The 18704-nt window shown below is 46.1% G+C and overlaps 1 protein-coding gene across 1 annotated transcript; it reads left to right on the forward strand.

Moving 5' to 3' along the window:
* Window positions 1-2567: 2567 nt before the first annotated feature.
* LOC308300258 (bromo adjacent homology domain-containing 1 protein) lies at window positions 2568-13569 on the forward strand (the record flags this gene model as incomplete). The annotated part of the gene is made up of 6 exons (XM_080744078.1): window positions 2568-4416; window positions 6660-7057; window positions 9556-9715; window positions 10452-10531; window positions 11934-12025; window positions 13380-13569. The coding sequence occupies 6 exons, from the start codon at window positions 2568-2570 to the stop codon at window positions 13567-13569; spliced, it is 2769 nt and encodes a 922-aa protein (XP_080600204.1).
* Window positions 13570-18704: the final 5135 nt, after the last annotated feature.

Raw genomic sequence — 18704 nt, forward strand, 5'->3', positions numbered from 1 at the left:
AAATGATTTAAACTAGTGAAAACAGCCGATCTACAAGCACACAACGCCTCGCACCGCGAGGCGTTGTGTGCTTGTAGATCTGCTGCTTTCACTACTTTTGTGTGACGGCCTTGTATGATGAAGCAGGGATTTGCTTTGCGAAAAAAATGTACACATTTGAAACTTGGAGATACGAGGTTTCTGCCCGACAGTGACGATTTACTTTGTTGGCCGCCCAGCCCCCAAAATGGAACAAAGGAGTTGTCCCGCTTTTCCCAATGGCCAGCACGTCCCTGCCTTCAAACTGGCAGGAGCAAGAGCCTTTCATGTATGATTGCATTATCTATGGTCTGTTGACTTGCACTGTGAACAGGTCTATGTAAAGATTAAACCCTCAAAAAGTTTGGGTGCACCGTGTCCTTATTGACCGGCTTTTAATTCCTATCCCTCTTCCGGGCTACTGTGGGTCTGCTGACCATTGATTCTGCCCTGCTTAAATTTCATGAGTCAGCATGGACTCAACCTGATCACCCTCATCCCGAGAGGATGGGCGAAAACCTCTGATGACTGCCGTTCTGTTCGTCATGTCGATTATACAGTTGTGTTGAACAAAAGCCATATTCGGTATTTACAAACAATTAGGACTTAATCTCACTCGAAATGGGGCAAATTGAAAAGTCCCCCTTCGTAATGTAAACTACAGCATTATACACAGTAACATCCTGAATGTAAATCTTAAGTATAAAAGTGCAAGGTCGATTTTTAACACATAACACAGTCGAATTAACCTTCAAGATTTGACTATACTGTAACAGAGGGGGAGTAGTGGAGACTGGAGAGATAGAAGAGAGAAGGCCTATGACAGAATGTACTAGGTCAGTGGTTTTCAACCAGTGGTCCGGGGACCACCAGTGGTCCTTGAAGGGATTCCTGGTGGTCCCCAGCTAAATGACGGAGAGTTGGTTACCAAATGGACCCTTATAGATCTTTAACTCTTGAGAGCGTAAAATGAAACCAACCGTTATTTTAATCATCGATTTGCCTGTTATCTCTCCTAACACATCAACACAGTTTTGGGTCTGAGAGGCTAAATCTCGTCAAATGGTGGCCTGTGGCTTTGTCTGTCCCGTACATGTTTTTTTGAGGATTCCAAAAGGAGTGGCTTTGTCTGTCCCGTACATGTCCCGTGCATGTCCCGTGCATGTCCCGTACATGTCCCGTGCATGCTTGACCAATTGAGGATTGGTCAAGCTTCACATGCCAATTTGGCACTCCAGACAAAATCATTCATTCATTCAGAATTCATAAAAATATAGAACTAAAACACATAGAAAGTATAGATCTAGAACACAGAATGTATAGATCTAGAACACATAGAATAAAAATTCACCACTTCACTTCGAACCGCGGTTTGATTATTTTTAAAAACATTTTATTTTATTCTATGTGCGCTCACAACTGGCGATGCCAGTGACATCACCACTGGCACCACCAGGAATGCTGGTCCCTCATTGGCTGTTAATGATGACATTGCCAGAAATGCTGGTGCCTGATTGGGCTACGGGCTTAAACAAACACAGACACCGACATTCGTACATACGTAGCCGAACGTAGTACTTGCACGCTCTGCTGGCTTAAGTAACTAGAACTGCACTCTTTTGAGGTGCCAACTTGCGCCTGTGCACAAGTATGGCCTACTTGTACACCAGCAGAGCACGCCATGAGGTGCGCTCACTGCTGGCATCACCACTGGCGATGCCAGTGAAATCACCACTGGCATCACCAGGATTTCTGGTCCATCATTGGCTGTTAATGATGACGTTGCCAGAAATGCTGGTCCCTTATTGGGCTATGGGCTTAAACACAACGGCTACCTTCCTACCTACATACGGAGCCGAACGCAGTACTGTACACTTTGTACACACACTCATGGAGTTAAAATAACACTGAGGATTTCACAGTGTACTGTAGATTTGGGTCCCAGACTCCCAGGCATTCACCTTCAGTATTTAGTATTCACCATCTACTGTAATTGTCTTCTTTTCTAAACTGTGGACCAGTGGTTAATGTTTGCCTGTATTATCTCAGCGATTTGATGCCATTATGGTGATCAGTCGTGGACAGTAACAAAGTCAATTTACTTGAGTACTGTCAAATTATATAGATTTTTTGGATATTTACTGTATGACTTTCACTCTACTTTTGAAGGGAAAAGGTATATTATGAATTGACCTCTTGAGCCCTAATAAAGATATAGTGGAGATAACATGTACTGTACAAGCAAGTAGATCAGCTATTTTCACTATTCGTGATATGTTTTGAACATTTCTGGAAAACATTTATTATTTCATTTTTTTTTATCAATGCATTGATAATAAAAAGAAAGTATACTTTGTAATTTGAACTTACCATTCCCAATTACTACTAGTTGAGTACTATTTGAGTATCTACACTTTGACTTGAGTAACGTTGAGTACTTTGTCCGCCACTGATTATCTAGTGTTTTGGTTTTGATGTCATTGTGGTGATTATAATAATAAATGGCTGTGGTTCTTGTGGTCCCTCCAGGGCCCGTGGAGCAGCATGTGATGACTGGCGCCCGGGAGAAGGCTTCCCTCAGGCAGAGCCGCAGCACTGAGAGGTGGGACAGCTGCCCCCGCCGGCCACATGGTGACAACATGGACCGGGCCTGGACTGAGCGCTCGCTGCGATTCGGCAGGACCAAGAGGATAAACGAGATCGTCGTCGGACAGGGACAAGAGGGCGGGGCCAAGAAGAAGAGCATGAGCGGCAGGAAGCGGAGACGCTCCTCGGACCACCAGAGGAGGAAGCCGGAGCGGAGGCGGCGCGACAAGAAGCGCGACAGGAAGTCGTATCCTCTGCGGGGACGGGGCGGTGGGGGCTCCGAGGACGAGGGGCTCAGCTGCCACGTCCTCCTCACCCGGCTGGACGAGGCCGACAAAGAACCAAAGGGGCCTGAAAACCGACGGAGCAAACACAGCCGCCGCCGCCAGCTCTCTCTCAAAAAACCTAGAACCAGTAAGCGGAAAGGCGGAGGCGGAGAGAGAGAGGCTAAGATCACACCAAAAAACAAACCTAAATCAAACGGTCCGAGTCAGGATGAGTGCGTGCTCGTCGTTCCCGAGCCCCGCAAGCGCAGGCTGGCTTCGCTCAACGCCGAGGCGGTGAACAGCCTGCTACTCGAAAGAGCCACCGGCACCGGCACCGACCCGCACCCGCCGGCGGCTAAACAGGCCAAGAGACAGCAGGAGGAGCCCAGCGGCGCTGCGGGGGCGTCCCTAGACGCAGAGCCGGCCAGGAGCAGGTGTCCTCCTCCCGGAGCTCCCAGGGCCTCTCGATGTGGCCTGGGTAAAGCCTCCCCGCCGCACAAGCTGTTACGGTGCCAAAGCTCCAAGCAGGCCAAGAAGGCCAAAGCCTGTCAGGGAGGAGGCGAGGGCGTGGCCATGAGTCAAGAGTGTCTGGACGCCCCTGCGCCCAGACGTCTGGCGGGCCTGAACGCCGCCGCCCTGCTGAGGCTGACCAGCTCGTCGGCCAGCAGCAAGCAGAGAGTCAAAGCCCCGCCCACGGCCACCGTCACCACGGACTGCAAAGCTCCGGCCGCGGCTGCGGCCGCCTCCGCCACCCCAAAGCAACAGCCCAGGGTCAAACTCAAACCCAAGGAGTGTTCGCAGAAACCGAAGGGGGAGGGTTCTTCTTCCCAGCAGGGAGGCTCGGCGGCGTGCAAGACGAAGGCAGGCTTTGAGCCCAAGGTGGAGTGGGAGACGGGCAGCTGCACCCACCGGCTGACCAAGCCGGGGTACCAGCAGCGCAGCAGCATGCTGGCGTACCCACTGAAATCGGTGAAAGAGGAACAGGTGGAGGCTGAGCTGAGCCCGTACTACTGTTGCCCGCCGGAGGGCTCGGTGGAGTACTGCCACCGGCTGGCCTTCTTCCTGGGCCAGGAGGCCTACCGGGACCCTGACGACCAGTCCCTCAACGCAGCCATGACCCCCGTGAAACGCGAGTGCCTGGTGACCTCACCGTCGCTGACCCACTCCCACCCCCACACAGCCCTGGCGCTCAGCCCCCACCCCTGCCTGTGCACCGCCGAACACTGCTTCTCCCACGGCTACTACGTGCACATCGCCCACCCTGCGCACACTGGAACCACGCCGGCCACCCTGGCCCCGCGGCCCCTGAACTTTGGCCCCTCCACCTTGTGCCCTAATCGAATGGCCGGCTCCAAGCTGCTGGGACCGCGGGTGTCCCACCCCTCAGGACTGGCCCACCCGGCCTTCTGCGGCTCGGTAGGCTCGCCCTGCTACGGCGAGGCCTGCAGGATCAGCGGCTGCGCCTACCGAGCAATGCCTCCCGTCACCAGCAGGGGGTGCACTTTTAGCACAGGATGCACGGGTTGCACACACAGCATTAAAACAGGTGAGCGGCAGGAGCTGGGGGATTGATTGCTAAGGCCTGGTTTATGCTTAGTCGCAGGAGGGCAACAGTTAATCAAACTAATAAATGTAATTGATTATAAAACATTTACTTGACTTAACCCGACGTTAAAAGCATCCCTGGCTAATAAGCCTTGTATGCCTTAAATCATTATAATTGCCCTCTTATAACTAAAAATAAATAGCAAAGGTAGCAAATGCACAAGCTCAAAACGTGTCACAAAGCAACGCATTGTGTGCTTGTAGATCTGCTATTTCTCTGTGACACTGGCTTAGCCGGTTAATCAGACTACCGGTAATCAATTTAGTCGATTCAAATCTATTCATCTATTCGAAATTCAAATTTACATCTCGATTATTTGTTTAATGGTATGAAGTGATGGATAGAGTAATAACTAAGAAGATAATCAATAATTGCAGCCCATAGTTGCATGCCGGTGCTGCCCACCTAAAATAGCAGGTTGTTGCTGTCTCCATATTTTTACTTTTTGTGTTTTTTTGTAGATTAATGCCCTACTTTACTTACTATGGTGTCACACAAAAGCATAAAAAGTTACAGATCTGTTTTGAGCTTGTAGATCTGCAACTTATGCTATTTTTTAATTTTTTGAATCATGAAAGTAACAGTTTTGGAGAGGTTTTCCCAGCCAACAGAGAGGAGATCTTGTATAGCTCAGTGGTTCTCATCCTTTTCAGGCCGGACCCCCAAAATAAGCCTTGGCGTTGTGAGCATGTAGATCGGCTATTTTCACAATCTCTGCCTCTAATATTTGACAATTTGGCCAATGTTTAATTTGTCATTGTAGAGGTATTAATAAGTCCTTAAATTGTCATTTTAGAAATGTGCAGATGCCCTCTATTCTCACTGTTGAGTGAGAAAACAATGTTGCACATTAGGTCAATCATCTGGGGACCCCCCAAAATAATCCGACCCACAGGTTGAGATTTGAGAACCACTGGTATAGCTCTCAATGCATTGACATGGCTGAGACCACAGAATGGCTTTCATTCTCTGGTCTCAGCCAGCTTTCATCAGCACCATGACTCTTGGACCAGAATGGAACACAACCTTAATTAGCATCATTGGTCAAACCCGTGACGTAAGGAAGGAAGCCCTTAACCAATATGGCTGCTGTGTATGGAGCCTATTAGCTTTGTGAAATGCTTGACACAACAAAATTGCCTGTAAACGGTGTCATCGATTTCAAATCAAGGCGCTTGCTGTAGATTGGTAGAATGACTTGTGTGATTTAAGTATCGGTAATGATGTGAAGAGCGATGCCTTCTTGTTATTGGTTCAATCAATGGCCATCATTGTGAAATCAGCCCCAACACGTTGGAGATAAAAATCAAGAGCCGCTCAGGCGAAGTAAGATGCAGCGATGATTCATTCCGTTTTTTTAATATCAAGTGTGGAGCAATGGCAAATGTATTGTTAGAGTTACAATTCACAGTTATCTTTTGAGCTTGTCTGAGACGTGTAATAAATGTTTCATTGAGAGTCACGGCAGAACAAATATTTACATTTGGTCCAGAATAGGACCGGTGGCTCATTCTGCCTCCATCGACACCGGGACCGTTCGTACGGCCTGTCTCTCTCACGCGCTCATTTCAAGCTGAAATGATGAAGCGTTACAATTTTCCATTTGGCTTATCTGTAATTATGACAGAATGGCTTATCTCAAACATGAGGCTGGATACTGAGTGATTACTTAAAGAACTTATTTTGTCTTGGCGTTGTCTCACTGTCTGCCTCTGGCCAGCAATTTGGCTCCCACACACTCAGCCATAGACTTAAACTACAGCTGTAGCTTGAAGGATAAGATTTAGATATGGCTTGATAAAGAACCTCAGGCGTATATACTGTACTATGTTTCTGTATCAGCCTTGTTATATATCACTGAATTGTAAAACAAGCATGTTAAGTAAATCTTTATTTAAGTAGAGCCTCTGGGGAATTGTGCGATTTGCTTATTTTTAAGCTTAATGTTTGGTGCTTAATTTAGGCTTGTACAACACAGTGTCCTGCAGTGTCCCGCAGCGGAAATAGCCGATCTACAAGCTCACGACTTAGATCATCTATTTTTTGGCACACTACACCGTCGTACGGCGAAGTGTAAATCGGGCTTCAGGCCATATTTCAGCGGATCCGGCAGTGAAACAGTCCCTCTGTTGCACCAGTGTGTGGTTCATCTCTCTTTCTCTCCTCTCTCCCCCTTCCTCCAGAGAGCTACTCGTCCTCGCAGGGCGAGCACAGTCCCTCCCTGCTGGTGAGCCCCGCTCTGCCCGTGGTGTCCAGCTGCCCTCTCCCCAGCGTGTCCCCCTCCTCCACCCAGGCCAAGCCCCACCCCCTCGCCCCGCTGACCGGGGGGCTTCGGGAGCAGCCCCCTCCCCCGGCCAGGCCCAAGCTGGCCAGGGAGTGTCCGCAGGGCGCCTCGCCCTCCGACGGCTCCGCGTCGGCGCCAGTCCGCACCCGGCTGTCCCAGAGGCAGCCGTCGCCCACGCCGCCCGCGGCCACGCAGCCCGGCCTGGGCGGAGTCAAACAGAAGAGAATCAGCCGCCGACGGGCCACCAACGGCTGGAGGCCCGTCGGAGTGCCTACGGAGAAGGACGTCTTCATCGCCGTAGGTTTCTCGTGTTCTCACGTGTTCACGTGGTTGTGCATGCATGTTTGAATGTGTGAATGCTCTTGTGTGAATTAGACATGGACGATACATGTTATTACCGTTTATCGTGATAAAAAACACTCGCGATAATCGTATCGTGGAGATTTAATTTATCGTGATATCGTCCTCTGTCATGCACTGTGATCAATTCACCTTTTATTTGCCAAGCTGCATATTCGGTACCACTTAAACCCTCTATAATTGGTAAAAGGTACTTATAATATACGTACTTGATACAGTCTTTTTTCACTCTTTATCAAATGTCTTTGCCCAAAAAAAAGCCGATCTACAAGCTCACAACACGTTGCATTGCGACGCGTTGTGAGCTTGTAGATCTGCTATTTTTGGCAAATGTTCCACCCCAGGATAATGGATTTTGATTATCGCGATAATATCGTAAATCGTGATAATTTTTTGCACAATAATCATGATATGACATTTTTATATCGTCCCATCCCTAGTGTGAATGCGCATGCCCATGTGCCCATGTGTATGTGTGCACTGTGTATGTGTGTATGTGTGTTGAGGAAAATACAAAAGTAAAGTGTGTCTTATGAGCAACTGTGGGAGCAAACCACAGTGCCTTCCCTTACCATTCAAGCCCTAGAGATTCGTCTCACAACAACGACGGATGGCGAGCGTGTGGATCTGATGTTTTTGCTATTTAAAAAAAATGCCATTTGCCATCAGAATATAGAGTTATTTAACACTTATTTTAACAAACAATTAACAAATATCGCTTACCCTACCATTAATAATAACGGTTAATGTCAACTCATAGAAATATGAGAAATACAGTTGCCCTGAGTCCTGAAGACAAATGCTTATTTATGCAAGTGTTAATTAAGATCAGAAGCACTGACGTATGGTGACATAACAGTGTGACTAGTTATGAATCATACAAGAACCCTACAGTGTATATTCAGTGGTTTTACATATGCTTTGGCAAGCGTGGGCTTAGCATAAGCCTATGTAATAAGTATAGCATACACTAGACAATATAAGCATAGCCTATGCTATAAGCATAGCATACAGTCCACAATATAAGCATAGCCTACTATGCTATAAGCATAGGTTGCTAAGCATTTAAAATAATGAGGAGAAGTCTCTGTTGCAGTTTGTGGTGTTAGAGGAGTAATTCACCCAAAACATGTAGGATACTCTGCCGGTTATCAAATTATTGGCTTAGGAATGCTAAAAAACAAATGTCCATGAATTCAATGGGGTGTGTAATTAATTGAAAATAAGTCTTTTGACTTAGTGTGTCTCATGTCTGTCCCTATGCAGCACGAACAGCTGCAATACCGCTGGGTGACCAAGTGGTACTGTTGAGCAGCCTAGACGCACACACGCACGCACGCACGCACGCCACGCACGCACGCACGCACGCACGCACGCACGCACGCACACACACACACACACACACACACACAGGGTATAGCTGCTCAAATGCACCACTCCACTTCGAACTGATGGGTTTGATTTTTTGGGGGGTGAACTGCTCCTTTAAAGTTGAAAAAAGTAATCATCTAAGAGACGCGTCCAAAATCTAAACACACTTCTTTTGTTCTCAAAGTGGGGTCCAGGAAACTTGCAGGGGTTTCAGGGGGTCCCCAGCAAAATGTGTTACCATGGCTATTTAAAAATAGCAGATGTACATTCTACAAGCTCACAATACGTCACTTCGTGCCACGCTGCGAGCTTGTACATCTGTACATTTTCGAAAGATCTTGAAAGATTAGATTTAGATCTTCTCTTCTGGGGTCCCTGGCACTGACAAAACAAATGTCAATTTGGGGTTCCTCGGCACGAAAACGTTTGAGAACCACTGGTCTATACGATTACAACTGGTTCGGGGGAAGGGAAGACAGGTGGGGAGGCTGAGGCATTGTTGGAGAATGTTGAGCGGGAGGAGTAGGACGGAGGAGCTACGTCCTCCTGGTTGGTGGGGGTGTGTCACTGGCAGGTGAGTCAGTAGGGTACAACAGCACAGAAAAGTGTGGGGAGGTTTAATTGGCATAATAATAATAATTGGCAGTAAAAAAAAATGTCTACTTGAAATTAAAGGACTTCTTGTCAGCATTTTCATGGAGAGCTGCTAGGTCTGCGTAATAAGCACTGAATATACAAGTGCAGTATGTGTACACGCCTACGCACAACGATGGACCAAGGATTAGCTCTCTCCCCCTGACTCAATGTCTGTCATTACCGCTGTCACCTGATCAGACCCCGCTGGCACGCTGCTTTGCATCTGCTCAGCAGCTTGTGGGAAGCTGCAGAAATACACAGAGTTCTTGGGGGAGAGATAATTGAGTTTTACCCATACCTCCATTTGACACAATCCTTTTTGTCTTCATAATGAGAACACTGTTTGTATGTCTGTTCCTGCACCTCTCGTTCTCTGTGTGTGCGTGTGCGTGCGTGTGTGTGTGCATGTGTCTCTCTCTCGCTCTCAGGGAGAGGAGGAGACATCTCTCCGTCAGTGTTATGAAGGAGTGGAGCGCGACGGCGAAGTGATACGTGTCAGAGACACCGTGCTGCTGCGATCAGGTCCCAGGAAGAAGTCCCTACCGTATGTCGCCAAGATATCAGCGCTCTGGGAAGACCCCAAGACAGGTGTGTGTGGATGAATGGAAGACAGGATGGATGAATCTGTAGTAAGCGGATGGATGGTTGAATGGGTCAGTGGATATATATAGCTACAGAGGGGCATTGCGTAAACCCTAAATAAACACGCTCATATCTTCATATCTGCTACTGTGTGTGCAGTGGTGTAAAGTAACTACAGTAAGTACATTTACCCAAGTACTGTACTTGATTACAGATCTGAGGTATTTTTACTTTACTGGACTGTTTCCAATGTTCAATACTTTCACTTTTACTCCACTACACCCCAGAGGAAAATATGGTACTTTAGAGTTACTTTGCATATTTGGATTATTGTTACAAAACATACAGTAACCATTTCACTTGCCCTATTCTTTGGCTATTTGAAAATAGCCGATCTGCAAGCTCACAGCTTTAGATCCCATTTCACATTTGAAAACATTTTCTGCATAATGGGTACTTTTACTTTTGGTACTTGAATTCCAGACTTTTACTTTTAACAGAGTATTTCTATATTGCAGTATTGAAGCTCTTAAGTAAAAAATGTGAGTAATCTTCCCACCACTGCCTAATGCTCATATCTTCATATCTGCTCTCTCTCTGTGTGTGTGTGTGTGTGTGTGTGTGTGTGTGTGTGTGTGTGTGTGTGTGTGTGTGTGTGTGTGTGTGTGTGTGTGTGTGTGTGTGTGTGTGTGTGTGTGTGTGTGTGTGTGTGTGTGTGTGTGTGTGTGTGTGTCACCTTCAGGAGAGATGATGATGAGCCTCTTCTGGTACTACCGGCCTGAGCACACCCAGGGGGGGCGAGATCCCAGCGCACACTGTGAGGTGAGCGCACACACACACACCTGTCGGACGTATTCATCTAGACCATTTCTCCTTTAATGGCTTTATTTTTAGATTCCACATTTGTTTGCATTTACTCTAAACTTATTAAAAAATTAACGAGCCTGGAGTCTTTGTTGACTAAACGGCTTGACTTCCCTAATCAATTTGTGTTTTCATACACACACAAAGAATGTGTGTATGAGTACATTCACGTTTGGTACTTTTATGTACAGTTTGATGTCAAGACTTTGACAATTTTCAATACCCGCCTTTTACTTGTAGCAGAGGGTGGTTCTACATTGGTGGTATTGCTACTTGCACGTAAGTGAAAAATCAGAGTACTTCTTCCACCACTGGTAACACAGTTATTGTTCTTTGAGCAACACAGTTGTTATTGATTTTCTAAAATATCGAGCTGGGTTTGCTCTCCAGTAGACTCTGACAGAAATATTTCTCATTTCCTCGTTGCGTCTGCCTTTTCACCAACAACGAGGCAGCTGTCAGACGGTGGGAGAGTCGGCGTGGTAGAACAGTGCTGCAGTTTCCAGCGGTGACAGATGTCTGCAGAAGCCTCTTATCTCCACGTTTTAACTTTTCTTTTGTAAATGAATGTCCTACGTGATCATACTACAGCGTCACACAAAAGTCTCACAATAGTAGATCTGTTAGCTCGAAACGTGGTGCGAAGAGACGCATTTTGAGCTTGTCGATCTGCTATTTTTGACTCCTAAAAAGTAACAGTTTTGGACATAATGAGGTTACCACCCGACAGAGACGATATGTTCTTTACGCTCTGCTTGTGGAGTTTAGAAGCTAATCGTCGCTGTCTTAACCACTTTAACTTTAAAGGGATATTTCACTTTCAAATACTCTGGCTTCTGTTAAGTTGCATGTTTCAGTATTTAGATTTGATGTTCATTTTGATCAGATATATATTCATTAAATGAATATCAAATATCTAATACATTTTCTATCAGACATGCATGCTCCTTCCTATATAAAAAGCAACTTAATAACTTTCTGGGGTGCACAAAAGCCAGAGGAGACGTTAAAATGACCCCAAACATGTTTTAAAGTGAAATATCCCTTTAGCTTTTGAAATGTATATTGAAAGCAGCAGATTTACAAGCTTACAAGGTGTTGTGATGCGACGCATTGTTTGCGTTGCTTGTAAAATGGTTATTTTTAAGCTACAGTATTGCACGAACACTGTTGTGTGGCGAAGTAAGGCATTCATTTTCCCTTTTTTTTTTAAAGCGTCAAAATGGACGCTGCTCTGTTGAAGAGGAACATTTAAAATTCACTCATGTGGATTGTGGAATGATGTGCACAGTAGCGGCTTCATGTTGACGGGTCCTGTTGGTGTGGGTGTGACATTGAACGCTCCCACTGTCGCTTTCAGAATGAGATTTTCGCCTCTCGGCATCAGGACGAGAACAGCGTGGCCTGTATAGAGGACAGATGCTACGTGCTCCCACTGGCCCAGTACTGTAGGTAAGGAGACCACACACACACACACACACACACACACACACACTAATACACACACACTAATACACACAGTTGTATACGCCAGTGGTTCTCAACCTGTGGGCGGGACCCACAGGGGGTCCGCCCATGATTTTGGGCGGTTCCCCAGATGACAGTGAAGTGGCAATTTAAGGACCTTTATGACATATTTAATACCTTAATATATCTACAGTTCATTGTAATGTATATAGTATATGAAAAAAGACCCTGTGGCGCCCGCTGGCCAACTGGTCCAGGCGCATACCCTTAGGCATTGCCACATAGGCATGGATGCCTGGCGGTGGTGGCGGTTCGATTCCTGATCCGGATGACCTTTCCGGGAGGGCCTTTACTGAATCAAAAGTAATAAACAAACTGGTCAAACATTGGCCAAATTGTCAAATAATGTAAGAGAGAATTGTGACGCTCACAACTCATCGCAACATGAGCTTGTAGATCGGCTATTTTCGGGTTTTTCACAATATTTATCTGTGGAACCGTGTCAACTAAAATGTAACGCCTCAATTCCTACAATTCTAAGTGCTTGTCAGAGTTGGGGGCACCCAGTTAAAATATGATTATTTTGGGGGGTCGCGGCCTGAAAAGGTTGAGAACCACTTGAATACGTGATAGATAGATACATACTTACATACATACACTCTTATGTTTGTGACTATTACAGTCACAACATACAATTTCCACACGCTAACCAACACACTTAGTTATAACTTAACCCAAATGCTCATTCAAAATCACACATTCACGATTTCACGCATGTTAAAATGTTCATGTTCACCCACAGAGAGAATCTCTCTCTCTCTCTCACTCACACACACAAACACACACACACACACACACACACACACACACACACACACACACACACACACACTTGCACACACACTTGCACACACATACACACACCTTGTTGTTTACGGGTTTTATTTTCAAAAGCTTCGTGGTGGCTCCTTTGAATTAACACTTGTGACTGTGCAGACATGTGGAAGCACGTCCTGTCTGGGTATCAGTTCACATGTCACTGACACTGATGAGAGCCGCCTAAACACAGGGGTACCTACCTACAGTACCACTGCGCCGCATGGGGGTAGGGTTGGTGATAGTTGAAACGCTTGGCGTTGTGCCCTGTGTCGGTTTTGATGTGATTTATATTCTTTTTTTAAGAGCAGCTGAAAGTGTCTTTTTACACATAGCTGCTAGTGCACTGGTTCTCAAACCTCAGGGCCCACTTTAGACACTGAAAGTATCATTGATTCTTTCTGACATTTGTGTGTGTGTCTGTGCCCTGTCTCTCTCTCTCTCTGTCTGTCTCCCGGCATAGATTTTGTGCCTTGGTGAAACGGCGTGCGGAGGGCGCCCCCGCGGGCCGCCCCCGCGTGGTGCCCGGGCGCGCCGACTTCACCCCCCCCTCCCACCGCTGTGTGCCCGCCGACATCGACCCCGAGCTGGTGTACCTCTGCAGACACGTCTATGACTTCCGCTACGGACGCATCCTCAAGAACCTGCAGTAGGGAGGCTTTCACGCCAAACACACCAACGAACCGACCGACACAGCCAGAAGGACTGAGAACCCATGTCTTTACTGCTGTGGGGGCATAACAGTTACCAGGGGGAGGTGGTGGTGGGGGGGGTTTAGAAGGGGTATTGGGGCTGGCGGAGGTTTTTAGACAACGGTAACCATGAAGGGGAAAGGGGTTTCCCGATGCATTCTGAAGCACAGATCTCTTTAGCCCGAATGAAGAGCGAGCCAAGACCCCGTCTCAGACCGGAAGGGCAAGGCGGGGGAGGGGGGGGTTCACTAATCATCACAGTTGGTCGGCTTACGCGGCGGTCAGAGCTTACAAGGCCGCGTAACCGGATGCCTGTGTGTGGGCGGGGCTGGACTGGCGTTACCGTAGAGGGGGGCCTCTCTGTTTCCCTCAAGTGTCTTAGTGAAACAATCGTGTTGGTTCAGTTTTTGATAACTCTTGGTCTTGGTGGCCACCGAGTGCTTCTGGGGGAGCGGAACGGAGCAGTACAGGGCCTGAACGTGCGTGTGGGTGTTGTGGAACCAAGCAGCTAATAGAGAGTGTTGCGTTATTCCTCCTCCTCTGATGGCATCTCAGATGATGTTTTGGTAGGAGGGAAGGGGGCGCTTATGTGTGTGTGTGCGTGTGAGTATGAGTATGCATGCTGTGCGGGATACATGTGTGATGTTTGTTGAGCAGGCCTCCAGGCAGTCAGACCACACACGCAAGGTTTAAGGGAAGTGGAAGGTTCTCCTTCCTATCTTTCTGCATGCCACAACAGTGCCGGGCACTGATGCGTTTTCATCTTAAAGACGGTGCCCTGTGTATGCCCCAAACACTGTACCTGCTGTAGCTTGCTGGGAGGTGTAGATCTCTCTTTGCCAAGCCCCACTCTCAAGCAAAAGTGCTTTCCTTTTTTAGGTTGTAACCCCATAAAAGTCCTGATGTGTTTTTAATGAACCCAAGGTTCCTTAGCCAAGCTAAACACGCTCGGCCACGGTAGGTTTTGTCCTGCTGGGCTGAGGGAAAAGCTAAAGAGCTTCTCCCAGCAGTCTACTGCAGAGAGACAACGTCTCCATCCCCACCCTCCTCCATCCTCCACCTCCCTCACTGAGGAGATGAGATGTTCCTCCGCCCCTGTGTTGTAGAATGTGGTCTACCCTGTCCACCTCCACTGTTCCCTGTGACTTGCCTTAGGACTTGCAGGTAGAGCATTAGGCAGCTAGTCCCAGCCACAGAACGATGAAGAGGTCAGAAACAGGTTCCGAAAGAGGAGAGAGAGAGACAAACCTTCACCAACACATATCCTCGTTGTCATTCATAACATATGAAGCTATATGATCTGTGATCCCTGAAGGCACGCAACAAAATACTTATGAATTATTTTATCCATTAGCACTCTCGATAAGCCCTTTCCCATTTGCACTGAATCCACGTCGGCGTTTGGTCACGTGCCAAAAGTAGCCGATCTACAAGCTCCCAACAAGTCGCATCCGCGACACGTGAGCTTGTAGATCATCTATTTTCCGACACATGACAGCGCGTTTGACGTGTGAAGTGGAAATCGGAAGCTTTAACGGTTTTATCTCTGCAGAAATGTTTGGTCTGAACTAAAATACCATACAAAACATTTCCATGACGGACAATGTGTGAATAAATAACTGCCTCTGCAGGATATATACTGTAGTTTTATTCGGCAGTGTTGTGGATTCCATGTGGGAAAGGGGCTTACGACGCGGCTCATTGGAGGTGCACTCTGGTGTTGCTGATCTGTTAGCTCTAGCTGCTAGCCTTCTCTCGCTTTTGCATCCCGTAACGTTGTGCCGTGCAGGAATCTCTGTCCTGTACTCCTCCAGTACTCCTGTCCTCCTCCTCCCCAAGATAAACCAAAGGTTGTCACACAAAGTAGAGCTCCTATTTCCTCACTCGGCCCTCCCTTCCCCGCGTGTATGTTGGGGTTTCCCAACTGGTCTGAGCACAACGGTGGGTGGGTTTGAGATGTAAGAGAACGCTTGTTTTCGGTGGAGACGACGGAGGCGCGCCGTCTCAAGCGGACTTGAGCCACCTGAGACACCGCCGAGCGAGCTAAAGTGAGCGAGTCGCCATGTCGAGTGTTGCAAAGTCAGCTTGAGCCGACTCAGCGCCGTCCGAGTTATGTACCGATAGGGACAGAATCGTAAATCTTCGTCCCCCCGACTTTCGGCACCTCTGCACGGTCCAAGTGAACACAGGGGAGCGCTCCCTACCTCTGGTTCAGCTCAGACCCGTTGGCAAACAAAAGGTCGCCCCTACCCTCCTCTCCATCCTTCCCTCCCCCCCCCCCCCCCCACCCCCCCCCCCCCCCCTCGCTCCTTTCCTTCTTACCTTGTTAGATTGCACTAATCCATTCCTTAATTACAATGTCAATGATTGTGTTCCATGTTTTTTTTTTTTTTTTTCATTCTTTTTTCTTTTTTCCCTCCCAGCTACTAATATGATACCGGGGAACAATACTGTGTATTATTCATGTGTGTGTGTGTGTGTGTGTGTGTGTGCGCGCGTGCTTGGTAGAGAATGGAAAAAGCCTGTCTCATGACATCATTGTCACTGCATTATGTTTCTGGTATTTCACCACTTAGCTTAGTCGTTATTATGCACAACCTGTTATATCTACTCCATATATTTACATGTATCTCTAAGCAGAATCATTCCCTTTGAGTTGGGTCACCTGTTCTAAGTATATGTATATATGCTGTATATATGTCTATGCATACAGTGTATATATATATATATATATATATATATATATATATATATATATATATATATGGTATATACACACGGTTGATGTGATCCAAGTGTGAAAGCGAAAAAGACAAAGTATCGGAAATTCGGAACGTATGCCTGACTCGCTGTGCGGAAAAACGTAGCTCTGTGTTTTGGGGGATTGGGGTGGGGCATTTTGATACATCATTAACCACTTAAGCCCGATATACAACAAGTAGTGAAAATTGCCGGTCTACCTGCTCAAAAGTCGTTGTATCGCAATGTGTTGTGAGCTTGTAGATCGGCTATTCTTTCTATTTTAGAACAATTTGAAAGGTTATTTTAGAAAGTTATAATCTTTTTTTTTTTACATTTCCCACACGAGGGATACCAGGGTTACAGTGGTTAAGACATGACAGTTTTTTCCCACTACATTCATTCAGCATTGCCTTTGAAACCTGCAAGTGTTTTTGCTGTCGTGTTGCATCAGAAAGTGGCCAGTGATGGGAGTGTGTGAAGATGTAAAGAGTACCCGATCGCTGTCTCACATGGCAAAATGTCCCGTTCCCTCAGACACTGGATAATCTGTACGTTTTTGAATATTGTAGAAGCCATCGTTAACTCAAATCACGACCCAAATTGCAGCTAAACAATTATTTTTTTCCCAGAATCCTTGTGGTTAAAGTCAAAATTGATGATTGGGGATATTTATTACTATTATTCACGCCCAGATTCTTCGGAAAAGTAATATATATACATATATTCTCCTACTTATAGATTTCTCCTTATTAAAAAAAATATTTTATTAATGTCAATTTCCTAAGATGGCATATGCAATATATTTTTAGAGTCACTATTTTTGGAAAAATGAACTTAACTGAATCATGATTTAAAAAGAAGACGAAAAAAAATAACCTATTACTTCCTATTTTCTTTTTAAACTAATTTGGGATTTAAATCAAGATTTGACCAAATAAGAGGAAAGAATTGATTGTGGATGGCGGTGAGGGGGTTGCTGAGATCTGACCCCACAGCCTGGCCTAGGATAGGAAGGTCATGGACATGGCATTGGAGATGTGTTTTTTTTCTGATGAAGTGTACATATCCAAGCCTAAACCTTAACCCAGGAAGCTCCGGGCACTCTTTAAGCCTAATTTATACTCCATAGTTTGACGTGTCGCTCGCCTAAAGGAACAGATCTGTGAGTTAACGGCATGTTGCATTGTGACATTAAGGCGTTCGCTAACGTGTGGGTCATCTGTTTCTTTTCGGCTAGCGACATCCTCCCGAGATGGAATATGAATTAAGCCTTATAAACAAGCAGACAACCAATGCACAGTGAAGTAGTATTTTTTTGCAAGATCTGTAATGACTATATTTAAAGATAAAAGAAGAAAAAAAAACGTATTTAAAACCATACGATATATTAAGATTTCAATTTAACTTATTTGGAAATATTGTGTTTTAATTGATATAAAAAGAATCATGTTTCTGAGATGCTTGTGGTTGCGGATTTAAAAAAAAATCTGTTTGTAACTTATGAGTTTGGAGATGAACTCGGACTCGAGTAGCAGTTGAATTAAGATGTAAATGTTATTAGTTTGTATTAAATAAGAGATATGACTTTGGTATCAGGGGTGGAGACCAAACCAAAGCACACCCTGGCAGGCAGGAGGGCAGAAGAATCACATCCCATCTAATATTCCCTTTAAGGTGGTGTAAGTGATATATATATATATATATTTTTTTTTTTTTTTTGGTTAAAGGTGTCTCTCCAGCTCTTTAAACAAAGAACATTAGACACAATTGGAACTGGAACACTATAACATTGAAACTGATGAATGGGTACTCTCTCTTGGTTGGATACAATTGGTAACCCACCTGGAAATGTATTTTCTGCTTACTAAAAAGCTGGAAGCGATGGGGAAACCCCCTATTACTGAACAAACACAATATAGCACCTTCTAATGGGTTTAAATTAGAGGTTTTAATCACTAGAACGGACCTCAGTGTCCATATTCTGGGGGGAACACAAAAAAAATGTATTTGGCGTAGATGGAAAAATTGGTCAAAGTACAATTGTAACTCAAGTCCAATTCTCTGAGACTATGGGGTTTTAAGTGGGTTTAAGTTGACCAATCTGATCCCAGCCTTGCGAGAAGAGGTGTGGCTTCTTGTGTCTCTCCTGCCCGTCCTGACTGACTGACCTTAAAGCTTTGACGTCTGGGAGACAACGCCACGGCAACCGGGTCACCTGAGCCCTCATTGATTTGTCCAATCAGGGCCTTAGAGAGTCACAAACCTGAGACAGGGACAGGACAGTGTGCCCTCCAGGCTCCAGAAACAAGAAGCTTTCCTTTGTCGTTGTCAGCCATGCTCCCAAAACTGACCTT

This window comes from Nannobrachium achirus (assembly GCF_963921795.1).
Source record: "Nannobrachium achirus genome assembly, chromosome: 16".
Taxonomy (NCBI): Eukaryota; Metazoa; Chordata; class Actinopteri; order Myctophiformes; family Myctophidae; genus Nannobrachium; species Nannobrachium achirus.